The sequence below is a fragment of the Opisthorchis viverrini genome, assembly GCF_000715545.1.
Source record: "Opisthorchis viverrini unplaced genomic scaffold opera_v5_82, whole genome shotgun sequence".
Lineage (NCBI taxonomy): Eukaryota > Metazoa > Platyhelminthes > Trematoda > Opisthorchiida > Opisthorchiidae > Opisthorchis > Opisthorchis viverrini.
The window spans coordinates 960,537-986,849 of record NW_008751738.1 but is presented as its reverse complement, the minus strand read 5'-3'; the positions used below and the strand labels follow the sequence as shown (position 1 = coordinate 986,849).

General features: G+C 44.8%; 1 protein-coding gene across 1 annotated transcript; it reads left to right on the top strand.

Annotated features, from left to right (window-relative positions):
* Positions 1 to 855: 855 nt before the first annotated feature.
* Positions 856 to 26,313, top strand: T265_13597 (hypothetical protein; the record flags this gene model as incomplete). Its single annotated transcript, XM_009169619.1, has 6 exons — positions 856 to 2,854; positions 9,346 to 9,826; positions 14,134 to 14,306; positions 17,122 to 17,885; positions 23,865 to 24,774; positions 25,979 to 26,313. Coding segments are annotated over 6 exons (4,662 nt in total), but the record flags the coding sequence as incomplete, so codon positions are not given.

The window sequence follows — 26,313 nt, the reverse complement described above, 5'->3', positions numbered from 1 at the left end:
TAGCTTTTGATACCAGATGCACATACCAGCGTTCTTCGACCCTAGACTGTATGATCTGATACATTCAGCTAGTTAAATTCTCGCGGCAATACAGATTTCTTGTTCCAGGTCGGGACGGCAACGACCAGCTGAAAGCTGACGCTACCTTTGGGACAATTCATCTCGATGCTAGTAGCAGACCTCAATATTATGTGAACTTGTAAGAGGAGGTACAACAATATTCGGGGATGACGCATTATATTATCTGCATTATGCACACGACACGACTGGAAATGGTGATGCGAGTTTCCGACCAAGCTCACAATTGACCCTTCTTGCTTTCATCTAAGCTTCCTTTGGTTGAATGACAGTTATGGATGCCGCGGCTGGATGGTGTTTTGCGGAATTTTTCCGCGTTCGATGTTTTCTCCTCCTATATTTGGTGGGCTATTCGTTTTCGTTTCACTGGTTTACTCCAATTGCGTTTGCCGTTTCCTGTACGGGAAACGCTGCGCCCGTTGATTGTTGCCAATACATTGTCGTTCTGCACTTGTCTTCAACTGACTGAGACTCACCACTCACGACCGATCGACGGTCAGGAAACTTATTTTTAGTCCCCTTTTTTGCGGGACAAAGGGAACATTTGCGTTGGGTAGTTGACAGCTTCGGGCCTGTCAATGAAATATCGTCATATCGCCAGTTGTTGGCCGACGTACCGTAGTCAGTCGCGTATTCCCTACGTATCTCACGTGGTTCTAACTTCTTTGAAAAGCCCTTTGATTTTCTGATCGTTTCTCACACAAATAGTTGTCTTATTAAATCGCCACTATTGACCACATTTTCCCAATTCGATTACGCTCTCTCGTGTGATTTCAGGTAAAAGCCAGTCGAAACGTGACAGATGGCGGAATTCCATGCACTACTCCAACGGATACTCACCCAGTTTCCTTATCTGGACATGTTACCCCGAAATTAACTCTTTCCGGTCCACTCCAATCTGTTGTGAAGCAACAAGATCCTATGAATGTGAATCTCTCCACACACTTGTCCTCACGTCCCACTTCCTTCTCCACACCCTCATCAGCTTCTCATGCAGCTCACTTGATTCACTTCACCGATGATTTTGATTTGCCGTCGATGAAGCCGATCGGAGGATCCCCACTAATGGATGATGACGATGACGATATGCGCTCTCTCCTAGCAGCAGCGGCCGCTGTTGCCGCTTCCGTTTCCCCTGGGTCACCTCATTTGCGATCTTCGTCCTCTGGTCTGAATACTCCACCTGATACCAGGGTTTGTCGCCCACTAGATGTCGAGCTAGATGGGAGTGTGAAGACCAATGTGGAACGCAGTGAACATGGTCTGCACACTGCTGGTGGTGCAGCACTACTTGTTTCTCGCCTCAACTCCACAGCGGCCGCCTTGGCGAAGGCAGAAGATCCACTTGGCCTTCAACTGATCCCTTCAAATACATCAATTGGTGGTTTCAGTCCAAATAATGCTATGGAGAATTACACGTCAACCCTTGGTGTATCAAGTCCCGCCTCTCAGTTTTTCACCATATCCTCTTCATTGACCTCAGAATGTCGTATACTTCCAACTTCTAGAGATTCACCGTTGCACACCAATTCTCTAGCTAGTTCCATAAAGTTTCCTAGCCCTAGCCGTGATCCATTCATCTGTAACAGTACTTTTGTTCGTGAAACTAGTTCACCGTCTACCTTATCCACTCCACCACAACCCCATCCCAAACAGAGCTTTGTCGATTTTGATGTCCCATGCCAGAATCAACGACATTCAGCAGAGACGGTGGCCACCACCACATGTTCATCATTTCCCACTGCTCCCTCGCATTATTCTCAACCAAATTTTGGTCGTGTTACTGATGCTTCAGTTGTTCGTAGTGTTGCAGCTACGACGGCAGTTTCGGATAGCACTTGGGCGTGTCCGACATCACCTTTACTTCTTCCCACAACCGTTCTTTCCGATAAGCAGGGTATATCCCCGAATACCGTGGGCCCAAATTCGCATATTCCTACTACTTCTGTTTCATCCCCTTTTCCACATGATGACTGCTTTCCCATCACATCCACACTACCGCTAAAAACAGAATCACCAACTCGGATCGCAGCACTAGTGACATCCGAAACTGTCTTGACAAACAAAATGACCCTAGCAACTGTTGATAATAAACCACCGAGAAATTCCTGCGACACTCCTGTGTACCCTTCCTCTAATTTACATACTTTGGGCGGGCGAAATACACCCTCTCGTTCCACTGACAACAGTGTCCCATCCATCCCAGCCGTCGACCACCAGTTTGGCGATATGGATAGCAATGCTAACAAGACTCAACCTGCTGTAAATTCAGAGAACAGAAATATTACCTGTGATCATTCTCCGATGAACCCGACCACCAATAACTCTCCCTATTCCGGTTCGGGACCAGCACAATCAGATCTCGTGCATTCGCCCGGTTCACAACTGAATTTCCTCAACAGCCATGCACCGGATACTCTGGGTTCGCATTCAGGTGAACTTTGCTTTCTGAACAGAGACGCCTCGAAATCGAATGATATCAGTGACATAGACGTTCTCATATCAACTGCAGAAGAACCCAGTCCTATTCCAAACAATACTGTAAACAATGGTGATCATCCAGATGAAGATACAGCGTGTGATGAAGCAGAGTATGTTTCCGCAGCCGTTGCAGCTGTAGAAGACGTGGTCTACGCGCTTGCTGGAAATAGAAAGCCGGATCCAGCTCTGGAGGTCGACCCATCTCTCGAAGGGACTGGAACTGATAGGATTCTCACCCTCAGTCTAGCTCCGATCAATACGAGCTCAGTGTTATCAAATTCTGGGCTTGAAGCAAGTGTGAATGGTTCCAGCTCGGCACTGCACAATACCGTCTCTTCGCACAACTCAAAGGAGGTAAGCTGATTAACCAGTATTATCATTATTATCTCGAATTGATATGTTTTGTGGCCCGATGTTTTCCTGGGCCATACACTTCTCCTAGTATTTGTGTGCTTCATTACTTCGACCTCATCATGAATTAGACCACCAAGTGGGATGGGGACTCAGTGACCATCCACTGTCACTTATGTCACAAGCTTGTCCAGTCACCGCAGTAGCAGTTCGGGACCTGCTTGTGGGCGTGAGTCTCTAAACTAGTATTCTGCATGGTTTCAGCAGAAAGACTTGTTTCCCCAGCTAAAGGTGATGGGACTCCTTCGTTCGCGTACCCCTATTCAAGTAGCTTGCTCACTGATATTCACGGTGATAGGTTCAAGTTGGTAGGCGTTTACTTGGCCTACTTGGGCCCTTCGTAAATAATGAGCAGAAACTAATTGTGAACGTATAAACGTTGTATGATGTCTTCGAATCTTCATGCTTCGCATGGATTGTGGATTTGGGTCAGGCAACACTGACTGGTGATTGCATATGCCGGTAAACTGCGGCTTTGTTGATAAATGAGTTTGCTCACTTTTTGGGTAGGCCGCAGGGACTAGGTTCGTAGTTCTCAGCTGCATAGTTTTTTATGTAGGTGAAACGGAGATGTGACTAATCCTAAGCCGTATTTCAGACCAGTTTATTTGTATATCAATCCGGACGAGCCCTTTCAGTGGCTAAACGCTTTCGACGTCTTACCTACTGTTGAGGTTTCGCGAGAACGCCACTAATGGCACTAACAGACTGAACATAGGTCAGAAGTGTCGCGATCACTTTGGAGACCAAATGCGACAGCAATCTACCGGTATCCTAAGCAAACAATCCAGTATCCGAAACATTTTTATGATCTTTACATGTCTTCAGAAAGCCACTGCATTTACACTGTCAAAGAAACCCTTCGCGAACCTTTCCGAACTCTTCCGGATGACAAACCTCAAATATCCGTATCGTGGTTGACGATCCAAATGCGCAGTTTAAAGAATCAACAGGTACAACAACCGTCTTCCTATAGGATTTGCTGTGGGTACTCTCGGAACTGACACTGGTGAACACAACTCATAACTGTATGCTGATTAACATGTATTTGTTGCAAGCACAGACCTGTAAAGCAACTACGAAAGTTATAAACGCAGACAAGTAGGGAGGAAGTGCTCGCTCAGCTGCGCGTTGGGATGAAGTGTTTGCAAGCTGATTGCCAAGCACGGCGAACAGTTCTGAGCTCCGCTCCCACATCCGATGGAACGTGAAGTTGACTACATAAATTTCAGAATCGCTTTACAGTGTCCGTTTACTACTGCTTACTGTTCAACAAAGGTCCACGAAAGTTCAAGATGCTTGATAATGTTCGCTCTTCAAAACATTTATTCTGACGCGATGTTTGTTTTCGTATCTGATGGCCTGTAGTAGCTTAGTTCGTGTTTGCTAAGAAACAACATCGCGGCGGAGGGCTTCCCTCCTTTCACCGGTATCACCAGACTCATGATGGAAAGTTGGGTCTAAAACGGGATAGATCGTCCAGTGTTGCTTTAGGGCTGTGGGGCCTGAGCATTGTGTGCTGGGGACAAAGAAAGTCGGCTTGTGTTTGACCATCGGCTCGTTCGAAACATTGCACATACGTCGTGCGACCATCAGATCAACAATGCGGAAGGTGGACAAATGGAATTTGGCAACAGATCACATACGTTTTATGGAAGGGAATACTGGTAGCTCATTTTGGCTTTTCCCCGATTTTGCAGATTCCGCTGCCTTTTGTCGCAACAAGGTTACAATGTTCAGCGTTCAACCCATCGTCAAATCAGATGCTTGTCCAATGGATGATTTGAGTGAACCACACCACTTAGTGATGGTTGCATCGTGTGTATCTTATACTAGGTAATTAGTCACCTTCCCGTGCCTTGTTTACCCAAACAGGTTCCGAATTGCAGCTACTAGAAGGCGGACAACGCATTACTTTGGGGCTGGACGTGAAAAACAACAATAGGTCTTAGTTGCACTGGTGTGTGCAATCCACGAGATCGATATATCAGAGGCTCACCACATCACTGGTTAAAAGTACTCATCGACACGTGTGTCGAAACGAGCTGAGCTATTGCGTTTATCCTATCCGTAATCGTTAACCCACTACTTTATTTTCTGTCCGTGCTCCACATACCCACTTCTGCCAACCTGACGTAAGTTATCTCAAGGTGCCATTGCCCCAGCCGCCGCGCATAAGTCCGTGGTTCGTGATTGTCAAATCTCGCAACATCTAGAGACGCCTATAGATGTCGCTTGAAAATCGGAAGAAGGGAAACAAAAAGTCACAGTAAAAATTTCCAAACGCAAAAGATTCGGAGTTTTACACCAACCAAACTGACTGTCTTCTGAACCAACGTAGCTGCGCTGATTTGGTGACTGCGTAAGTCGGGGTCGGAATGCCCACCTAAGTATACCACAACGGATTGAATTGAACTACACAGAGTCGCTGAGGTTGTTATCTGAATCTGTCGCACGGCAGTGGACAGCAGAGAACAGCCAAACGCTTATTATGGTTTGGCTCTAATCCTGTCTATGAAATATGCCTCTGCTTTTCAGCTTCCGCCACTTTCTGCACTGTGTTGCTCAACAGACGCATGTTATACTCAAACTTCCGTAAGATTCTCGAATTTCGAAAAGACAAGCAGTAAAAGATCGTCTGATGATCAGTCATCAAAATTCTTATTGCCTGGCTTGTGGTACTGAGCTTGGAGTTCAATATCTCTAGGTGGACTGAATAAAAAGTTGAATTAGGTCAGCGGTTAAGGCCAGTAAGTCGGAGCTTAGAAACTACAAATTTCAAAGCGTCTTGACATCGCATACATTTATTGTTTCGCATTATACTTATCTACATGTGAAGACACAGTAAACAACAATTTCTACGATATTCTGTTTGAAACAGGCCTAGTATATCGTCGTAGTGATGGGGTCGGATACCTGAGACTGGAATTAATGATGTGAACCGACGCAGCTACGTCAGTTCATTGGACAGTCAATTTAGATGGTTGAAGATCCCGCACCTTTTGTGTTTGGAGAATTTTACGACAACGCCAACTTCGCTTGTGAGCTGAAGAAACTCGAAATCCCTTGTGATGAGACGTTTCTTTGTTCCATAACCTGAAATTTAAAGGGGGACTACCAGCATTAAAAAACAAGTGCCAGGTTCACCATTTTTCAGGCATAACTTACTCAGATCTACTCTAATCACATCTATTACAGTTTGGCGACTGCTTACCAAAGCGCATAATACAGTAGCCCCTCACTAGAGACCACCTTTAGACCTGATCAAAGTGATTCCTTCGTGGAAAACAGACCCAGAGACGCCTATAGATGTCGCTTGAAAATCGGAAGAAGGGAAACAAAAAGTCACAGTAAAAATTTCCAAACGCAAAAGATTCGGAGTTTTACACCAACCAAACTGACTGTCTTCTGAACCAACGTAGCTGCGCTGATTTGGTGACTGCGTAAGTCGGGGTCGGAATGCCCACCTAAGTATACCACAACGGATTGAATTGAACTACACAGAGTCGCTGAGGTTGTTATCTGAATCTGTCGCACGGCAGTGGACAGCAGAGAACAGCCAAACGCTTATTATGGTTTGGCTCTAATCCTGTCTATGAAATATGCCTCTGCTTTTCAGCTTCCGCCACTTTCTGCACTGTGTTGCTCAACAGACGCATGTTATACTCAAACTTCCGTAAGATTCTCGAATTTCGAAAAGACAAGCAGTAAAAGATCGTCTGATGATCAGTCATCAAAATTCTTATTGCCTGGCTTGTGGTACTGAGCTTGGAGTTCAATATCTCTAGGTGGACTGAATAAAAAGTTGAATTAGGTCAGCGGTTAAGGCCAGTAAGTCGGAGCTTAGAAACTACAAATTTCAAAGCGTCTTGACATCGCATACATTTATTGTTTCGCATTATACTTATCTACATGTGAAGACACAGTAAACAACAATTTCTACGATATTCTGTTTGAAACAGGCTTATCAGGAGGAGGTATGATAGCCTAGTATATCGTCGTAGTGATGGGGTCGGATACCTGAGACTGGAATTAATGATGTGAACCGACGCAGCTACGTCAGTTCATTGGACAGTCAATTTAGATGGTTGAAGATCCCGCACCTTTTGTGTTTGGAGAATTTTACGACAACGCCAACTTCGCTTGTGAGCTGAAGAAACTCGAAATCCCTTGTGATGAGACGTTTCTTTGTTCCATAACCTGAAATTTAAAGGGGGACTACCAGCATTAAAAAACAAGTGCCAGGTTCACCATTTTTCAGGCATAACTTACTCAGATCTACTCTAATCACATCTATTACAGTTTGGCGACTGCTTACCAAAGCGCATAATACAGTAGCCCCTCACTAGAGACCACCTTTAGACCTGATCAAAGTGATTCCTTCGTGGAAAACAGACCCCGATTCGGAGTTTGGACCAAATCTCTAGTTCCACGACACTGAATGAAATTCAGGCAAAGTATTAACTTTTACGTATCATTCTATATCTACTATATATTAAATCATTGTTCCTAGTTGATCCCGTTTGAAATGTCCCCGCGCAATGGGCGATAAACGTAGAATCCTACAAGGGTCTTCAATTCCGAGTTCATTCGCGACGTCTATCTAATTCAAACAGGCACTCGAAATTTTTCCCCGTGGTCATAAAATCGGTCTGTTTTTTTCTCGTCGTTTACTGTTTCATTTGTCATGATCACGTAAAGGACAATATATCCGATGGAATAATAAATGTAGATTGATAAATCAGTGTTGGCATATTTGTCGATTTTTGCACCCCTCGTATTCTAACGCCATCCAAGAGTAGAAAGATTAACTTACACCTCGTCACATTCGCCGATGAAATGCACAGAGGATATTTTTGAGACTGGTTGAATTTATTCTTAATTGTTAGCATCGTGGGATATTCTTCCATGCTTGCATCATCAGAATATTCGATTTGCACTTGCCTTAAAGAGCCCACTTGATAGATAGTTCCAAAAAAGGGTCATTGCTTTATGCTTGAGTGTGGTTAAGCAGAATTTGCCTGCAATAAACTCATGGAAAAGTTAAACCCATGCAGTATTCAACTGTACCAAAGTCACTCAGCCTTAGAGCAATGGGATGTTATATTCATCTTAATTTGTTCGTCTACGGACGCCGACTATGTAACCGGATTATTAGTTACATAACTGAACGTTCGTCGGGCAGTTTAGCTTGTAGGTGCTCCTTGTGTCGATCAGAGCTCAAATCTTTACGTATTGTTTCGTGAGCTCCTGAACTATCCCTTTTCGCGGAAGTGTCACTTTCTGAGCAGTACCAGGAAGACCCAACAGTAGTTATCAGTAGAGCTATGCTTAGCTTTTTAGCTCTTAGCGTACTATTGCCTAACAAATCAATTTTCGTCCTCTGTTTTCTGAAAAAAGAAAAGTACAGGTTCAAAAGTGACAGATTTTCCTATCGTGTCATTGACGGGGCATTGACAGTCGATTAGTAAACCTCACGAGACTGGGATGTTGCTGTTTCTCATGATGATGGTGGTGAAGTGTCTTCTTTATGAGGAGGTTCTTTTGTGGAGAAAGCAACTGAGAAACCACTGTTTCTTTGTTCTACCTCGGTTGTGTGATTTTTTTAAAACGCGAAGAGATCATACATTTGTCCCAGAGGCCACTCCTGATTCAGATGGTTTTGAAGTTATCCGTCACGTGTGATAGGATGTTCCATGTTTGATGCAATAAAAAGGGCATTGTTTATCCATTCCTCTTTGAACCAGTCCCAAGGCTTCCTAAGTCTTATTGTGCCGTCAGCTGTGATTACGAGTTCAATTACGCAATAAACTGTACGTCTCACCGAGACGGTTCAGTGCTCATTCGGGCGGCCATCGACTTTGCCGACTGTCGGAGGGCTTGTTTTTTCCCCTTACCAGTTGTCCGGACGAAATAATCTAATTCCGAGCACGTGACCAGAAGCAGTGATTTATTTGTCGGCCAATTGGAAAGTTCACTCTATCCTTGCACGGTAAAGCTGGCATGCTCGTGAACCACGTGGGCAAACGTCTATTGATCACGGGACTGCAATAACGTGTCCCGTAAAACTAAAGAGAATTTTAGTCTCACCTGGATTGTCTCACGATACATGTAATTATCTGTTTGGTCATCCTGACTTTCTAACCACTCAGCCTAAATTTCACTGTTATTTAGCTGTCTCAAATTTCAGCCTATGTGGGAAATTGCCTGTGAAGCTTGAGTCTATCGTCAGATGTGCCAGAACTTAGTGTCAGGTCATAGACATATTGGGGTTATTTTGACAATAGTAGGCAGAAATTTTATTTTGCCACGAGACGCCGGCAAAGGATTACTTTTCTTGTAAAATATATCGTCACCCGTTTGTCTTGTTTGTAGATGGGAGCGATACACATGATCTGTATTCTTGTTGGCTTTTGTTCCTAGTCTACAACGAGGTATCAGCATGTTACCAATTGGATAGTCGTTCATTTCTTGATCATTTTTTTTCTATCTGCTCCTCTTTACATCACATATCTTCATTTGCGAACATTCAGTCTTCTGAAAATATATCCCCGAACGGCATGGATGAAGCGCCAGACTCGCAGACGACCACATCGGCAGTAAATATTGCGCCCTCAACTAACTGGGAACGCCTGGACAATAAGGGTGACTTCCCTTGTTCTGCATGCAATCGTGTCTTCTCCCAGAAGGCGCTGCTTTTGAAGCACCGAATTATGCACGACGAACCGAAGCATACGTGCGACACGTGTGGTCGGTGTTTTGTCAGAGAAGATAAACTGAAACGTCACGTGATGTCCATTCACACGACGGAAAAACCGCATGTTTGTGGTATATGTACCAAGGCATTTTCCCGAAAGTGAGTCTCACTTATCATCGTCATACGTCTGCCTCTCCGTTACCAGCTCCAGATGTAGTTTCAATATCACGTTCCCTCTCTCTACCCTTACTGTATGTAGTGAATTAAAATAAATGTCTTCTTTAAGATGTGCAGTGGGAACATCTGTTAGCGCGGCCATTGGCTCTTCAAACCGTGGTCACAGCGATGACGTAGTATATGTATAAGTTGATGTGAGTAGAGCACGCCAGTTGATAGTGCACTTGTTTGAATATCCAACAGCAGGAGGGCATTCATTTTTGGGGTATCTTTACGAGGATTCACTTCAACTTTCTTAAAAATATTTCCACTGCGGTATCTCTGTTTACCGGGTAAATTGGCAATAGTAGGTAGTCACAACAAGACATGTGTATCGATGGGCTTCATGGGAGTTTGGATAAATGAACGTTAATCTCAAAAATCTAAAGTTTATAAAACTTGTGAGAAAGTGCAGATGGAAGAGAATTCCAGGGTCAAGCAGTCTTCGGGAAGACCATGAAGCAAAACAGTTTTGTTCAGCAATTGAGGCTTGGAATGAGTAGGATACCCGGGTCTTGTTTGGAATGAGGAGAGACTCAGTTTGCAGTTAATCTGGCGGATGGAAGAAAAAGCCTGTATGGGTTAGGTAGGATTTATTGCAGCCACCCTCCAAAAGTCCCACATGAACGTTCGTGAAATCGGCGTTTGGTGTGAGTTTATGCACGCGATCTCTACTAAACTGAAATGGAAAATTTGAAGGGAAAAAGTGAAGGATAACATCATCTGCACATGGGTGGATGCAACCGGAAACAGAAGAAGAAAAGAACGAAACCTTGGAGAACACTTGCGTCGGCCTTGTGGATCTAGGAGAGATCACCGACAACACGTACCTCAGTTGAGTGATTTGTCAGTTGACGGTCAGTCTAGTTCACTAAGTCGTGCTTTCCAAACTCGTAGTCGCTTGTCGTATCGTAATTGATGAGAGGCCGTAAAGTTATCAAAGTGATCTCTAAATCTAATCTGGCTGTAACTCAGGAGGCTGTTTTTCGAACCACCTAGGGCTGTCTGATCGGTTACAGAATTTTTTTTACTAAATACCAGAATGGCGATGTGGCTTACTTGTTCCCATGATATAGTGATCCGCATATGGGGGCAGGGAGTGTGTGGGAGCTTCCCTGATATAGTGATCCGCATATGGGGGCAGGGAGTGTGTGAGAGCTTCCCTGAACTCTGTCCTCCATTCTGGAAGAGCACGGAAGAGGACGGAAAAAGACTATGTATGATTGAAGCCAGTTCTAAGACACATAATATGGAAGATACTTTCCGTACCAACAGGTTGGCAGTATTTAGCGATATCTGAATGCCCCTAGTTTGTACCGTTCGTTGCTGAAAACTGTAGCGGGAGATAGGTCCGGAAACAGGTGCCTCTCGATGATGTTGTTGTGTGAAGGAACTCCATCTGATAAGTATAAAAGATGGAATACGTTATTTATCTTGTTAGAAATGATTTAATTCGTACCGGTAAACGAGAGGTGACTGAGATTAGCTTACCAAAGCCGCAGTGAATGACGGGTGGTTCCCTTAGAGCCCTATGGCGGTTTTCAGATTTAACACCAGTAACCGAATCCCGTTCAGTTTTTTCCGTAAGCTTTTGGTCGAGCGGTTTTATCTAGTCTTGCTATTTTTCCCAGCGTTTTTTCGCCTTTAACGTCTTCCCCGCTCACTCAATAGTGGCTCATGCGCTTCCAGGATGTGATTACAGAAATGACATTTGTAATAACCCCTAGTATTAACCCCTGTTAGGGGATGCACAGCCACTATACGACTACCTTGCTGCAATCAAACTTCGGTGACTGATCGGGAGAAATATTCGTTGTGTGTGCATTGTACCAAAGCCATGTGCGTGTGTATCCTCGTGTTGCTGTCTAACTGTTTTCACATTGTGTTTGTGGTAGGGATGTGTGTAGTCTATTCTTTCGAGTGCAATATGCAGCTACGGTTGTGTGTATGCCGTGTGTGTATGGAATTTTTTCTCTTTCCACCAGTCTGCATGGCTGGATTGATCGGGCTGGGTTCACCCTGTGTGGGTAACTTTGCTGATCAATTCCCCGTCTACACTATCGGTAAAACTTTTCTGTGCACATGTGTGCATTCATTCGTAGCTCTTCCTATCCCTAGATGGGCGTGTTGCCACTTTTTTTACCATACCATCACTCGGAACCCTGTCACACTTACCATATCCCTTTGTTGGTTGTTCCTCCCGTTGGTAACATGCTCCTCGCAGACGTTTGGTATTTTCTGTCGCACGCACCCATTCGTATGTTGGCATTCACCTTTCCTGAGCGCCCTTATTCGCTTCATGAGGGAGGCAGCTAGTTTTACGTTCCGAATTACTAAACGACGTCTACTGTTGGAACGTGAACTGCGTTTAACCAATGTCCCCCGTATTGGACAAGGAACTCTTCCTGTCTGTTTCTTCGATCGTGATACATTCAATAACCGGTCAGACTCTTTATCAGCTCGTGGAATACGGCGGAGCTGCGCACGAGTCTTGAACATAATTTTACACTGCTACCCGATAACGATAACCAAGTGGTCCAGGAGATGAAAATCACCCGGTAATCAAAAGGAAGCTGGCTAGGGAAACAGCATCGGGAAACTACAGGATACCTCACAACTACAACAACCAGAATGCTGAGCAAACGTTAGTTCTGTGTCACGTCAAATTTGGTGGAACACGATCCACGGGAACTGGAGGTACACGAGGAGACCTTTGGCCCGCTCAGGACTTCCGTAGATCAAGGGAGCCTGTATTTCGAATGTCTGACCACGTATTAGTGTTTTGCCAATGCAAAACACTATGCGGACGACCATACGCAACAAGCAGCTGTTTTACTTCCTGTTACATCGATACTGTGAACTGATTGGTGAACATCTCCCCGTCGTGCTATGTTCGTTAATTCTCTTATCGACGCAAAGTTTATAAATCCTGGTAAATTTCCCACTGCGTATATGTATTAGATAGCCTTATTGTTTGATTTTCTTCGGTGACAGTTCTCATGCTGGTCTGCTTTTGCTCTTGTAACGATTGCTGCCTCTTGGTCTACGTCCATTTTGATTCAGTTTTTTGATAGGTTTCAGCAATGGTTTTCTTCTGGTATTCATTGTCACAGTTCCACTCACTGCTGTATGGGTTCGTTGCCCTTAAGCTTGCTGCACTTCACCGGCTGTCTAGAAAAGATTGAACCTAAATACCTGAAATTTGCAACAATCTGTTTCCAGGAACAATCACTACTGTGATATCTAGCTGAAAGTTTGACTCAATTCTTTCTATTATTGCGTACTTGGTGGTCGGCGGTTGCTTCATGGGCTTTTTCAGTAGGATTGAATAACGACCCGCTCAGATTGATCAATTGACATTACCACGAAGTTGAACAGAATTATTTCATCAAGTGGAAAACTTTTGCCAGCGGAGAATTCCGCTGTGGGAAGTCATTATTGCTTGCTAACTTTGTTGATGTTTCGTGCATTTTATAAACCTGCAGAATAAATATGGTTTTTCTGTCTGGGTACCTCTGTATTATTGCGTGTTTTTTCACTTATCCCAGCCGATTAACACTAAGTGAGCGTTTGGAGCTGTCTTAAGGAATTTCCCTTAGTGGATATGTTTCGGCAACTCGATAAAGGTTCCTCGTCACGAGTTCTTCTCCATCGATTAAAGCTCTCTCAGTATACTGAAAGTATGCCGCTTTGCTGGAGAGCAGTTAGTAAACCAAACCCTTTTTGGCTGGATCCCACAAAGTCGGGCTTCCTGGCTCCCACAATTCCTAGGACTGGAGAAGGTGCGACGTCACCCAAACTTGAGTGGACATTGTTTGACTGGCGTGACACCTCGGGCATCGATTGCCTCTGATTATTTCGTGTGACCTTGAGTGTTGCGGAATGCTGAGAAGTAATTAGTTATTATTTTTTGCAAAGCTTACTGCTACTGATCAGGAAACAAGGGGAGCCATCCTGTGTAAGCATTAACAGACGGCTCATTGCTGTCACTCAGTGGATTTTGATCACCGACACATCCCAATTAAGTTTCGTTGTTTCGGGTCTGTTTCATTACCCAATTAACGCGCACAGTAGTCCGTTTAATCTCCTGACACTTAACATAGCTGTGACGGCTTTCTGAAGTCACCAGCACTTCGAATAAGCACAGGGAGTTTCCCAACTCATTCCTCAGTGTTGGTCCCGCACAGTCATTTGGCCCAGATTCCTTACGTTGCTTACGTTTTTCGTCACCCTTTTTATTTTTTTCCCAGGGACAAACTGAAGGACCATTTGAAGCATCACGAACGGGCAGCAAGGAACTTCGAGTGTCAACAGTGTCAGCAGCCTTTTGTTCAGAAGTCGGACCTCAACCGACACATCCGTGGGGTACATCAGGGTGAGCCTGGAGTGGGGATTAACATGGGTACCAAGCGAAGAGCCCCAGGTGCGCTTCTGTTTTTCGTCCTTCTGTCAAGGTCCCAAATACAATTTTAGGAGTGTTACTTTTTGTCACAGTCGCGATGAACTGCGCGGCTAGGGTTACGTAGGAGTAATTCAAACCTCATGGTTCGTATGCATTGTTAAGCCGTTTACTTAGCTTTTCCTCGTTTAAAATGGTACATTGTTCCGAAGAACAGGGATTACCATCCTTACGATATTATCATTTGTAATGCTGAAGCAAGAAGGTGACACTTTCCTTTAGCGTTTTTTCGGAGACTCCAAGTCAAGTGCGCAGCCAACTTTCTGAACCATTTGATGTCGTATCTTGAAGAGACGTTGATTGTTTCTTTAGAAGTTGAATTGGAGGTCCTTCAGATTATCGAATGAGAAAATGACTTACTACGTTAACAAGCTTGAAGTCAGAGGAGAGGGCGACCTTGGTAAACCTCCCCAACAAACTGGGTGCAAATTGCTCGGAACTACATCATATATCCCATGCTGAGTATATTGCCTGTTCACATGAGAGGCTGGATAGCTTCCTGTTTCAACCAGTGACAAAGTAATTCAGTTTAGTTGCGGCTTCAAGCTGTTATTTGCATCGTCATCACCACGACCACCGTCGTCGTCAAACTCTGGATGGCAACACATCCCCAGAGGATACGACGGCTCTTTTTCGGTACTTGATATACTTGTTTGGAATTTATCGGCACACATGAAGTTAAAGTGCCAGGGAATGTTTTTATAGGCAACCGTTTTCTATTGATTAGATTTAAAAATTTGGAACTGAGGCTCCAGCATCCTTCCAGTGAAACACAGATTAGGGTGATCAATAACATTGATTGAGCCAGAACCACAAACTTTGTGGTCACCAACCTGTCTCTCACCGATCGCGCTATGCCGCTATTTCAAAAGGTACGTCAACTAGATGAACGTTTAGCGACTTGCTGGTGATTTCGAGCTACCCTCTTCTCCCTGCTACCTTGAGAATGGGGTTTGTTCATCAAATACAGTAAGATAGCCACGTGCATCGGACCCACATCAACCATCCACGAGAATGCTCCATCCTATCCTCTGACGAATTGCACGAATGTTGCCACTTTTACCACTGAGTCGATTAAAAAGTTCTTGTGATGCAAACTGAGCAGGCATGTTGTGGGTCTGACTATAAAATGCTCTTGTTCGCCAGTCTGCCACCTGTAGATATACACGGAATCCTGTTTCCTGTATTGGTGTTCTCTCATTCTCGACTTTGGTATAGGTTTCCGTGGTGGGTTGTTCACAAGACGAATCCATCCCTTAGCAATCAAGCACCCGTAATATGGACCATTGGGTGGGTTTCATAATCAGCTATCGTATAGATTAGACAACCCGCTACCCGAACACCGACATCCCGTGTCAATCTGTTCTCCAACGTGTTAAGTCTTTTTCGGTAAGAGGTAGTTCGCTGATTCCGGCACTGGTTGGGAATTGTACGGTCGTTTTCTTCTATACGGATGGCTTCCATACCAACAGTCCAAAAGCTCTATCGGCTTTTATAAGAGACCCATAGCACCTATCCTACTTAGCTCGAAAGTATAATAAATTCAGGTACTTCGGAAGAAACACTAGTCAGTCACCAATTTGTGATTGCAGACAATGGCCTTCTCTTAGCTCCAAACAAGGCCTGAAATGGCTCAGTGATTAAAGCGCAACCCACAAATCAGAAGATGTCTTTAACCCAACCCCGGCATTTCGACTGCTACTGTCGAGGCTTTGACAACCTCTATTCTATCGGCACAGGGGCTATCATCCAGTTACCTCCTTGGTGGGGAATCATATGATTTCAATGTCTCTGAACATTCTTACATGAAATTATGGGGCCCAGTTCACTGCCTTTTATAGAAACTATGTTGACGTGACCTTCCAGAGTGGGTCTTTTCCGAACTTCCTCAAACCTCGGTTGTCAATTTTTTCCTAATTTTGCAACTTTCGCCACTTGCGATTGTTGAGTTTCCATGGCGCTCTTCTATATCTCACCACATAGACCTTATATGGGATGGTTGCCAACGCCTCCCTTAACGTAGGATGGTAAACCAGTAGTCTGCGAAGCTTATCAACATTTGCCATATGATGGGTAGGGATAGCCGCCTAATTAATGGTCGTCCATTCATCATAGGTAAATTTATCGCAAGTTGATTTATCGGCACACTCATCCTGAACACTTCATCGTGAAACGGTTTAAATTACTGTCACCCAGGCCGCGATTAACTGTTCATTAGGCGTGGTGCCATCAAGCAAGATAGCCTGATTGAACAAATGCATTTGAAGAACACACGTTAAGGTCACGGTCCGTGTATGTAAAAGTAATGTTTTCCAGTACATCAGAGTGAGTGGAACCCCAAATGCTTCACAGATTGTTCACCTGTGAACTGGTTCGAAGCTTATCGTACTATTTGCATGCATTTTCCCGCCATATTTGGTAGATTTTCTGCCTTACAACTTCCGACATCACTTTTCAAAGCATGACCTGTTGGTCGGTATGGTTCTTTGTCTACGTTTATTCACCGTCAGGTTTTCTCAATGTGAACTGACCCCAAGCAGCAATTTATTTGGCTGTGACTATCCCTCAAGACGCTTTTCTACCTAAGCGTAGTTACATATCTTCAAACACCAACATTTTGACTCGTGACTTCTGTCATTTTTGGCCTTCTAAGAAGTGAGTAAGTAACAGGACTCCTGTCATTAGCACTTTTTTGTTCGTAGACCGTTTATCGCGGCGAAGTGGTTTTCTTGACGTAAACCCAAAAATCAATGTATTACTTTTCTTTGATGTTTTTCAGGTCTAGCACCTGTCAAATTAAACAAGAAAAAGTCTAAAAGCAATGGGAGCTTGATTTCAGCAGGGAATACCTCTCCCTCAAGCGCCGACCAGCTAGCTAGTCAACCAAACCGGATAGCTCTGAAATCGGTGAATGGCCGATCATCCCAAGCCTCAGCGTGCCTGCGAACAAAATTAGAGGACGGTGGGTCTCCGTCACAACCGTCTTCAACGGTACTCGATTCCAGCTTGTCCGCGAACAGTGTAACTGCCTCCATTGCTGCCGCAGCAGCCGCCGCTGGTCTAAACACTTTTCCACCAGCTCCCACCGCTCATGCTTCAACACCTGTTTTTGTGACAGGGGCTGCTTCTGGACTGATGTTGCCTACAATGACATTGACCCAAGCAGCAGCCCAACACCATTTGGTTCAGCAACAACAAGCCGCAGCGGCTGCTGCAGCGGCAGTCATGCTTCCCGGGGGAGCGATGACCACAATAACCCAAGCTACCCACCCGTCTGTTTTCGCTTTGCAGCATCAACAACACCAGCAGGCACTTCAGCAACAACAGCAACAGTTTTTTGCGATGGCTGCTGTTCCAACCAACTTGACTCAGTCATCAGCCACAGCACAAGAGCAGCAGCAGCGACAACAATCGGCCGCTTCTGCCGTGCAGCAACAGTTTCATCTCCAGCCGGAATTGAAGGCCGTAGCCACTCCTTCTGGCCCGATGATGGTGTGGACTCGCATTGCGGCGGCTAATCAGGCTGCACAAGCTCATCCTTTAGTGAGTGTCTCTTGATACATTTTCAGTGTATTCATGCCCCAAATAAAAAAAAACATCCAAACAATGGCGGCGTCCTCCACCCCATTACTTTTATTGAATGTCAGACACTGCACCCCAAAAGACAATCCCTACCAGTAGCCCTTTGGGTAATATCGAAGTTTGTCCATACGTGGCTGGTTGCAACGCAAGGTTGAATCCAACTATTTCATTTGCTCAGCCCATGCATCAACTTTGTTAGGAACCTAATTACCTGTAAATAGTCGGCTCATTGTCCGCGATATTTCAATACCGTCACGGAGGACCTGATAACCATCTGGTCTCTAGCTTTTAGTTTTTCTAGTGATGATGCTAAAGTAGAAGTTGTCGGCTTCACAAAGGCGAATTAACAGTACTGAGGATGACAATCCAACAGTCTTACTTATCCTGTCCAACGTTCCACAAGGATGCAACAGAACGTTGGCTACGAAGATGTAGAAGAAAGCGATAGGGTAGTTTTCATACTCCGGTTTACTCCTCCGAAGATGCTTCCCAAGGATACTACTCACAAGGATGCTGAAAAACACCTTCATTAAACGTATGAGTTAATTCCTTCAGGCAAATTTACTGAGATATCTCGAATAACATACCAACTGAATTATGAAATGACATTTGTGCAGTATATTCAGTTGAAGCATGTCATAAATGAGAAATTCAGCCGAGTCTCCCGTGAAACCCAAACTAGTATGCAAATTAGTGTATTTTTTAACGTAGGATGCTTGTTTATTTCGTCCGTTTGGCATACTTTTCGCACACATACTGTCTAAGTAGTCGTTGTTGTGTCATCATGCACGACAGCGTCTACTTGTACCTGGGTGTATTTGATTGTTTTAATGGATCATAGTTATTTGGCGCGTGTGAGTAAACCACCATGGTCTATGTCTCTTCGTTGCTAACGCACTTGTGTTGTTTTCAAAGCACATCCGTTAGGCAGCAGTGAATTTGGTGCATGCAGATACCCCCTAGTTGTCACTTTTGGGAGGAGTGCGAATAAAGAGTATGCTCACCTAGGGTAGGTCCTGATAAGTCCCTTAAGGCCAATAAAAAACAACTGAACGACTGTTTACGGTGCGTTCGTCCGCTAACGATGAACTCAGTTCATGTAGTTGTTCGATTATTTTATTGGCTTGTCCCAAAATATGTCACGGAAATGTTCAGTGTAGGGCTACCTTTTAGATCAGTGAATCGTTGGCTTCCGTAACCAATTTCCCCATTCATACTGTATCTTAGTGAGTTTAGCGAGAGGTATAATACTTTTTGAGACTTTTCCTACGGTCGCGAATCTCTATTTCATACAAAGTAAAAGGATGTCGGTAAAAGATGCCGTCCGTCCAATGAAAAATGTTTGAAGTATTGCCTTACATCCCTTGGAGTTTGAGATAACTAGGTGATTAATGCGCAAACTTACTGCCCAGAAAGTCCATAGTTCGAACCCGACCCTGGCATCTCGATTGCTGTTGTCTAGGCTTGAACAACCTGACATTATCTCCGCCTTTTGGTGGCATGGCATCTATGCACTGAAAGGATGCTACAGCTAAGTGATTCTTATCATATCCTACTCGACAGCCGGTACATGTTAGTGTATGCGGTACGCACTTTCCGGATAACCAGTGATGTCCTCCCGTGAAAGAGAACTGAACCAGGTAAGAATGTCAACTCTGTCGAATTTTCCAAGAAGGGATTTTTCCAATGAATACCGCCGTGCCACAGTATATAAAGTAAGGTTATTTGTTTCAGCTGTCCTCGTCCTACTCTTCTCGTGATGCTATTACAACAGCCCTATTATTTTCGCACACTCAACTTGAAATGAGCTTGCCCTAGTCCAAGTGGCTACTTAATACAGTGGAACTGTTGGGCTTGGATGCGGAACACCATCATAATCAAAATAAGTCAGAGCTGTATTGTAGAAGCGATGCATTTCCAGGAATGGTGCACAGAAATGGGTTTCGGGCTTCATTGCTGAGTGATTTCCACTGAAGAAGTTGTTTTCGAGTTAACTTGGTCGATGCCTCATTCTCGTCACACGTGGTTCATCATACTGGGGACCGAAACGAGAATGAGTATCACCGCAGAAAAGATCAAACTGGATAGACCGTTGTTAATATATTACCCGTCAATCTTTTGGACTATTGGCTCAAGTGGTTAGGGCGCGGATTTACTGACCGGAAGGTCCGTAGTTCGAACCCGACCTCTGCCTCTCGACTTCCCCTGTCTAGGTTCGGGCAACCTAGCAGTATCCCAGCCCTCGTGCCTCCTTCGTGTGGCATGGCAGCTAGGCACCGAAATGGTGCTACCGCTGAGCAATTTTTTTCGGACTATTACTTGGAAATGCCAGTGTAATCAAGAGTGTGGTAAGAAAGCGATTGGACGACCGCCAAGTCCTCATCATAGCCAATGCATATGGTCTGAAAAGCACTTGCAATTTCAGTGTAAGCCCGGAGCAGGTTTACTTCAGGTTTCCCCTAAGTCAAAGTACACGGGAACAAGGGAGGTTTCGTTTTTCCAACGTAATACAAGCGCGGTGGACCATATCACTTGTATTCGGTGATGAGGAAAGTTCATTCTGGACTTTCTAGATCGCCATGGACATGATACCAGGAAAGAATAAGAAAGCCAACTATGTGTCTTAAGTTTATACGGAAGCTTTTTGTTTATTTTGGGAGCAATTTCTGTGAGACAGTTGGCGATACTGTATGGAAGGCAAACGATAGAAATATACGGAAATTCACAGATTTGCTGTGCTATTCCAGTTTTATTTCCTACTTCCACCGGAAGTGCAGCTTTTCATTAAACCTATCGCCTACATCACACAATCGCTTTCATAATGCTAGCATATTAGTTTATTGGTTTAGCCTACTCGTCGCTCCACGTTGTACTACATTAAAGACGTCTGAGAAATCTTCTTGGGAACAGTCCCTTCCACATGATCGAAGAATCTTACGAAAAAAGTTTTGGCCATAAAAGTATGTCAGGATGACACGTTTTATGGCAGACTATTAAGTTCTGAATGGAAACAGATTAAGCCATGATAGCATTTCATGCGCTCGTATCACACTGTACGGTCTTTGGACACGTCCGCGCAATCCACTCCAACAATTCAAGTAGGTTCGTTAACTATCTGGCCTTGGGTGTGTTGATTTTAAGCCTGAAGACCCTAGGTTGGAGAGGTGCATTTTTAGAATAAGGGAATGATAGTGTCGTGATTAGGGAGACTTGAAGGAAGAGTTTGCGAATCAACCAATTTGACTTCGGCCTGAGCATGGTCGAAGATACACAACGCTGAAGCGGACCAGTTTGGCAGTAATTACAGCTAAATGGATTCAGTAGGTAAGCTGCTGACCTGAACACCTGGTTCATTCACTGTCTCTGAGCTCGTGGAGCAGCGGACTGATATCTAGAGCTTATGTATTCGCTTTATAAAGTTCCACTGGGAACAATTAGGCAACAGCTTTGTCTGAAAAAATAAATGTCTTCGATGGTGCTGTTTGTTTATACGTGGCAACTTGCCTAACAGGGAATTTTCGGTTTGTTTATCCTGACCGATCATCGATCCCGACGAAGAAACTGATAATTACCTTGTTGTATGTTCGGAATTTCATTGAGTCTTAATTAGAGATGTGATCAGTTCCGAAAACCTCGGCTACCTTTACGTCCTTATTGGGCATTACAACGATAAGTGGCATGACTCTCTGGATAACAGTTTGTCAGCTGCGCAGGTCGAACTGTGAAGTCTGGGTAAACATAACATGAGCGAAGGACGCGCCTGAGAATGGACTTCAACCACTGACTTCCCGCTTCCTGAACTTTACCAACTGAGCTACCTGGGGCGCTTATGCACCTGATTCGCTGCATTGTTGCCCAGTAGCATAATAGTTGGTACCCGATAGCGTCAGGACGACGTCAACGCCTGGCCCACTGAAAGTCACCAATGGCACTGGCATTTATGGGTGTTGTTCCCTTAGGTAGATGTTTGGTGAGTTGGGTGCTGGAGCAACCTAGTTTTCATGTAGATCACAGTCTTTGGCAACTGAATCATGTCTTGTAAATCCCAACAAAATGCAAGTTAAACTATTCAGAAGCCGTCCACAAGCTTTTCAAGCTTGTGGCTTTTCCTCGTCGTAACTTCATTCACACGTCTATGGCTTTCATAGAGAATACTTCACCTTGGGTGGTATAATTTTGGACGACATTCTGTGTTCTTTCAAAGGAGAATTGTGGTTGTAGTTCAAATAAGCAGTTTGGCCGGCTAAGTTAATGTTTAGCGCTGCTGAATATCGCTTTTATGGTAGTCCTCAATCGAATATGCTGCACAATCGCCGCCTCATGTTTCAGTTGATACGGTATTTGAGTTTCTATTCCTGACTGAGCGTACTTCTCAGAAGGTTACTGGAAACTCGCCCTTTTGGAGGCTCATCGACTAAGCGCGAGTTTGGTGTTTAAGAAGGAAACAAAACTGATCACCTGTCTGATAAGCTCCAAAAAGAGCGAAACCTGCTGCGCGCTATCGAAGAGCTTCCAACAACCTTGTGGACAGTTTGTTCCGTCAACTAAAAATTTTGGGTTCTGCTCCATTCCTCATTCTAGTCCATGAATTTATTAACGCGCTCGGAGAATTACATCGGTTGTAAAAGGAAAATATGATGGCGCCAACTTTGTATCCATATACCAGCTAGACGATTGCGTTTCTCAGACCTGAATATTTGTGTAAACCAAGTAAATCAGCCCATTCAATGTTTCAGAGCACGCTTTATCTTTATTACTCCACTTTGATCCAATAACGGAGACCTATATAAATAATTGTACGACGGGTGTTTTCTTTCCCGAAATGAGGTGAAGGGAAAGTCGCATATTCGGAATCGCCGCGGTGCGTCGCGGCCATTCTTACTGAAAGATAACCTGCATATAATTGGCGTTTGCAGCTTTATTTCACTTCCAGGCCATACTGTTCGGATACATTGATTAATCAAACCGAATCTAACTCTAGGGTAGGCATTCTTACCCAGATCTTTCGTTTCTGTCATATGCTCCAAAGGACAGAATAGCGAGCAACACTGATAATTTAAATAAGCACAGTTATCAAGCCTGCTCGAATTCAGTCGGATTCTTGTCCTGTAAGATTTACGTTCCAAGAAGATGCGCTTCCAAATTCCTGGTGACTGAAAACAATAGCAACTTTCGGAACAAGATTACGAAGAAAGCCAATCACTCTGCTCATCCTGTCCACAAGACTTCATGTTGTGATGAAGTAGCACGCGCTTATTATATACAACTGATGGTAATGTGGGGAAAATTTGCTAATTTCCTAGTGAGATGTAGTCCCGCAAGTGAAGCCAATCTATAGCGAAAACCCGAGGAGCGCTGTACATCTATTTTATCCTATTTGGGAATCATCAGCTGTGAATGTCTCACGAAACTCCTGGGGGTTTCTAACCCGCAGCCACGCGTTTAGTAGTTGGGACACTTAACCGTTCGGCCACGAACAGTCGGTCAACATTGTGATTAACTCGCGCTTAGGCACAATATGCCACCGCTTATTGTCAGTCACAGAAACCTATCACATGTTGACAGTATCCCTTTCTATTAGTATCCGCCAGTATGCTCCGCCACTGTGCATTATATTCACCGGTATACGCTCTTCAGTTCAATAAGAAGAGGGGCGTTCGTGTAAAATTTGGCTCAGCAGTAATCTTCAGTTAAACTCTCGACTCTGCTAATATCAGAAACCTCATTTTGGACCAGGAAGAATAGGTTGTGGAGCAGTTAGACTGAATCTCACTCCCAAACAATCCGATTCCCTTAGGTACCTCGTGTACACAAAAGGTAATGCTCAAATAAACTTTTGCAGTAGCATTGTAGCTGAACAACATACTCAAATAGTGCGTACAGCAAGTGGTATCTACCACTTATATTCTACTCACTGTTGTCTTTTTCTACACTGTTTAGGCTGGCCATGCCGTTTTCCCTCAGATGGTCGGTTTTCATCCAGCGGGGGCACAGCAGCAACTTCAACAGCATCTCCAACAACAACAAGCTGTAGCGGCGCAACAACAGCAACAGTTGCTGCAGCAACACCATGCAAGTTACGCGGCAGCGGCCGCCGCAGCTGCTGCTGCTGGCACACAGTTGGTAGCGGTCTCGGGCCACCAGCAAGTTGTCGGGGCTGGCCAGGCTGGTGTCGCTAATCTACAAGCTAGCCCTGTACAACAGTTTCAACTCCACCAACAAGCACAACAGATTCAGCAGCAGCAGGCAGCCGCCTTGGCCGCTCGTCAACAGGCCGCACACAACCTTCTGTTTCCAACCAGTGGATCTGCTGCTGGAACAGCTCCTGCAAGCTTTTTCTGCAATCCCACCGAAGGAATGCCAGCAGGGTTAATTTTGGCTTCGTCGGCCGATCCTGCTAGCTTCGCCTTAGCCGCGGCTGCTCAGGCCCAAGCAGCTGCAGCTGCTGCCGCCGCCCAGCAACAGACCGGCGCTACCAATGGGACAGTGCTACCAGCAGTCTCAGCCAACGCCTTGTCAGCTTCCGCCCTGGCAGCAGCCACGGGTTTGCAGGTTGTGGCGGGCTACTCCGATGCTCAGCACGCTGTCGCTCATCAACAAGCGCAACAGCAGCAACTACTGCTCCAACAACAGCACCAACAACGCCTAGCTGCCGTAGCGGCTGCAGCAAGTGCCGTTCAACCGAACGGTGTTCCCACTTCGAATTCCGTGACCACTCTCACGAGTACCAATGGTTCTGGTGGTGGTGTGGACAATAATACATCCACCTCCGTACAAGAGGGTCAAATTCTACAACAAACCAACGCTCAACTAGCAATGACTCAGCCAGACTCCGCAGTAGCCATGAACAGTTGCTATCAGTTAGCCGCGGCGCTCTATCAGCACCACCATCCAAGCTTGATGCTTGCTGCTACTAACAATGGCGCACATGCCAATCTAGCGAGCGCTGGATCTACCATGGCTGCTGTGGCGTTGCAACAACAACAGCAATATCAGCAACACCAAGCCCAGCAACAGGCGAACCTCATGGCAGCTTATCAGCAACATCAACAGCAGCAGCATGCGCTTCAGCAGCAACAACAACAACAGCATAACCAGATTCTTCAACAACAACGTCAGTCTTTGTAGGTCAACATTTTCCTTATTGGCCTTACTATGTACATAACTGCCCACTTCGCCGGCACCAAGACTTTGTCCGAGTGCTCGGATTGTGTAATTCATGCATTCTTGATCATTCAAGTCTCATGTTTCGCCACAAAGTGGAAGGATTCGCTAGTATCCATTTTCTTCAAAGCAACGGGTTTTTATCGTCCATCGTTTGCTTTTCTACGTTCACATGTATGAACTTGGATGTGCTATGTGTTGTTCAACTCGATGAATTCTGTTTGTACATATCCCCGTGAATATTGATCTCTGCTTCTTTTGTACAGTTTTTTGTCATGTTCATCCACCGGTACAAGGAATTTGTTGAGCACACACGATCTGCGTACGACAGAATCATCTTGTCTATTTATTATGTCTTCTGGTCTCTTACTTTTTTTACCTCTATTGATGCCCTTCATCTCCAAATCCGCTTTCTCGTGAATGTAGCCTGGATGACTCCTTTAGTGCTGCCGACAAATGTATACACTTTTATGTCAAACCTTCACTTTTTTCCAATCTTCTGTTGTATGACTTTGCCGTCCAAACTCTTGTTCACGCCCGATCTTTCCCTTGCGACACGGCAACATTTGTTCATTGTCTCGCTTACCGCCCTCGTCTATGCTCTGTAATATCTCATGTACATAATTGACCACGCCAACCAAAACGATAGACGATGATTTCCGAGACCAACATCCCGTGTATATTCATGACGGAATTTCTATCACTAGTTATTTCCGTAACGTTGTTCTGAATATAGTATTCGGCGGGTTATGATCTCAGTGCTATCCATACTATTACATCTTTCATGATGAAAGACGGGATGAGGAATCAGGGTCGTCTTGTAATCTCCCCTGGTCATTGATAGCCGGTCCGAACTGGTTAGGCCGTGGTAAGCAAAGAACTTTAACCAGAAGCTTTCGAACAGAACTCATACCTGTGTGCCATGGATTCTGCGATGGCGTGCGTTCTAGACCCGAATCTGCGTGATAACTTCGGACCAACGAATTGGATAATAGTAAGTGCCGTTTCAGAATCTACAACTTTTGCCAGAACAGTCCTAACGAAATCTTCGGAGGGTCAGGAAGTTATAGGTTTGGAACTGCGTGCGGACGAATTTGTCGTCGTCCGGCTGATGGCAGCGAACCCCGCAGGAGCAAGCGAACTGGTAGACACAAGGTGGCCTAGCGAGCCAATTGATCTTTCTGCTTTTCCGCAAACAGTCTTTGTCTATATTCTGGACGGTTGA